This window comes from Arvicola amphibius, chromosome 1 (genome assembly GCF_903992535.2).
Source record: "Arvicola amphibius chromosome 1, mArvAmp1.2, whole genome shotgun sequence".
Taxonomy (NCBI): domain Eukaryota; kingdom Metazoa; phylum Chordata; class Mammalia; order Rodentia; family Cricetidae; genus Arvicola; species Arvicola amphibius.
In genome coordinates this window covers 120307938-120311021 of record NC_052047.1, presented here as the reverse complement: position 1 = coordinate 120311021, position 3084 = coordinate 120307938, and the positions used below count along the sequence as shown (strand labels likewise).

Sequence of the window (3084 nt, the reverse complement as noted above, 5' to 3'; positions counted from 1 at the left end):
AGCATCTCCCAATCCCTGAACCACTGAGCATCTCCCAATCCCTGAACCACTGAGCATCTCCCAATCACTGAACCACTGAGCATCTCCCATCCCTGAACCACTAAACATCTCCCCAGCCCTTAAGCTAACGTTAAGCTCTTGTCAGTATACCTGGCATGCACATAACCCTTTGTAGATGTTTCCAGTGCCAGCAGGGCCAGGTTTTACTGTATTAATTAATGAAAGTATAAGTCAGTTAACGATGCAGAATGGATGGTTGAATATGTGAATCAGCCTACAAGGAAATGAGAAGTGAATGAATGAGTAGGTAGAGGGGGGACTGAATGAGTGAACCTAAGAATAAATGTAAGAATAAGTAGATAAATGGTTGAGAAGTATGAAAAAAGACAGCCTCCCTTCTGAGAGTTTCCCTAGAATTCCTGCTCCGGTCTCAGAAATTCCTTTTCCTATAGGAATGGAGTGGCCTCTGAGGTCATCTCAGTGACAGCATCTCCAGGGATCTCTGCATGACACCAACCATCCATGAGCCACTGCCTCTTGTGAATCCTGATCCAGACTGAAACCACCCAACGTGCCATACGACATCCCGCCATGATGACAACCAAGAATATTTTCCCAGCCTCAAAGCCATTGACCTATATCCTGCTCCAGACATCTTCAGAAGCCCCCAAATCCACCAAATCTTCCAAGACCAACAAATCCAAGACACAGGACCCAGTCAGAAATATTTCCAAGCAGCTCCCAGAGAACTGTGGATACTACCTTTCTGAACCTAAAAACTTCTACTGCCTGAACCTGTCTCTCCTTGGAGCAGGGAAGCTTTTGGCCGCAGAGCCACAGATACACGTCCCTATCCCCAAGGCCACAGAAACCTCTATCTCTGATGGTCCCATAGCTAGGCTTCAACTGATAGATCAGACATGTGGGTTCAGAAAGTATATCATGCCAGCCCTGGGCCCTCCTAGGAATGCATCCACTATGTCGGTCATGAAGACACCCTCTGCAGATGCCTTGAAGGTACCCACTACATCAGTCATGAAGACACCCTCTGCAGATACCATGAAGGTACCCTCTGTAACAATCATGAAGACACCGTCTGCAGATTCCATGAAGGTACCCTCTGTAACAATCATGAAGACACCTTCTGCAGATGCCTTGAAGGTACCCACTACATCAGTCATGAAGACACCCTCTGCAGATACCATGAAGGTACCCTCTGTAACAATCATGAAGACACCTTCTGTAGATGCCTTGAAGGTACCCTCTGTAACAATCATGAAGACACCTTCTGTAGATGCCTTGAAGGTACCCTCTACAACAGTCATGAAGACACCATCTGCAGATTACATGAAGGTACCCTCTGTAACAGTCATAAAGACACCTTCTGCAGATACCATGAAGGTACCCTCTGTAACAATCATGAAGACATCTTCTGCTGATGTCATGAAGGTACCCTCTGTATCAATCATGAAGACACCTTTGGCAGATACCTTGAAGGTACCCACTGCATCAATCTTGAAGACACCCTCTGCAGAAGCCATGAAAGTATCCTCTACAACAATTGTGAAGATATCCCCTTCAGTGGTTTCAAAACAATCCTCTGAAGGTGCCATGAAGCCAAGGACCAAGACCCAACCAAAGAACGAAAAGAAAGAAGACAAAGAAAAATGTCTCTTTCTTGACCTGGTGCTTGTCAACACAAACTGGTCAGCTCCAGTCATCCAACATTTCCCTATTCCAGAAGCCACAGAGGTCACCATATCAGGAACCCATGTTATTTGTGGAGCTACCACACAATAAACATCTGTCTGCAGTGTCTGTCTCCTACATTGAGGCTAGTTGCTCCCAGCTGAGTGGGATGCGCATTGTGTAAGGCCAGCCTGCATCAACAGGAGTGTTGCTATAGATGTGTGTCTTTGCTTTGACACATCATCCAGCAGATGGCAGTAACGTGTCTTGGAGAACCAGAGGCTTCTAATGAAAGAAAAGCATCAAAAGAGCCAGCGATGACCTGGAGCTGTAGCTCAGTTGGTAGAATGATTGTCTAACATGCATGAAACCCTGAATTCAAGGCCCAAGAACTGCATGAACTGGGAGGTGACATGCGTCTGTACTCCCAGCATTTGAGGGGTGAAGGTAATCAAAAGTTCAAAAATAATCCTTGGCTACATAGAGTTTCTGAGATCAGCCATGGCTCAAGGTTTGCCATGCAAACCTGGTGACCTGAGTTCAACCTCTGGATCCTATAAAAAGGTAGAAGGGCAGATGTGACTCCACCAAGTTGTCTTCTGACGCATGTGTGGCATGCATACACCCCCACACACTGAGGTCAAAGCTCTGAAACCAGGAAGAGAGAAGGGTCACAGGAGGCTGGGGGATTGACGAGAACGTAAAGCATGATAGACAGATAAGACTGTCTTATTCGCAAACCTTACTGACAAATACATGGGCTACTAGGTAGGCAGGCAACAGCATACAGGCAGACGTAAGCACACACTCAGACTGGCATATAGGCCACATAGAGGGAGGCACACAGGTCTCCAGACAGGCAGGTTGGCAAAGGTGAAAGTAACAGCTCTCTCCTCTAACCCAAAGGCCATATTTATGTAGACTCACACAAAAGTGGCATTCTGTCAAAAATAGTTAAATAGAATATTATAAAGATTATATCACCGTTTCCCCAGACATCAAAGATATGCCTTTTTTTTTTTTACCGGCTGCATATCCATATCAGAGCCATGTTGTCTAAACATAGACTGGCCTCTGCAATGCTCTGCCCTCTACACACATACAGTCATACACACACACACACACACACACAGAGAGAGAGAGAGAGAGAGAGAGAGCAATAAATAAAGGCCGGTGTGGCACTGGCAGATGCTTTTCCTCAATAGGAACATGATGCTCCAAAAAAGGTGGATCATCCCTACTCTGCCAGTGCCACTGGCTACCCAACCTAGCCAGGGACTAAATTCTGAGATTCCACTTGTTCATGTGCAAAATAGGGTATTAAACACCTCATTGTGTGGTTGAGAGCTTGTCATGAGATTAAATCATTTACCCCAGTGCCTCAACACAGATGGC

General features: G+C 45.9%; 1 protein-coding gene across 1 annotated transcript; it reads left to right on the top strand.

Moving 5' to 3' along the window:
* The first annotated feature begins 594 nt into the window (after window positions 1–594).
* On the top strand, window positions 595–1800 carry LOC119825195 (mucin-5AC-like). The gene has a single exon (XM_038345954.1). It carries the CDS (start codon window positions 595–597, stop codon window positions 1798–1800), a length of 1206 nt encoding a protein of 401 aa, XP_038201882.1.
* Window positions 1801–3084: the final 1284 nt, after the last annotated feature.

Bases quoted from the DNA above. Each gene is read 5' to 3' on its own strand.
- LOC119825195 (XM_038345954.1), top strand. From the start codon at position 595: ATGACAACCAAGAATATTTTCCCAGCCTCAAAGCCATTGACCTATATC.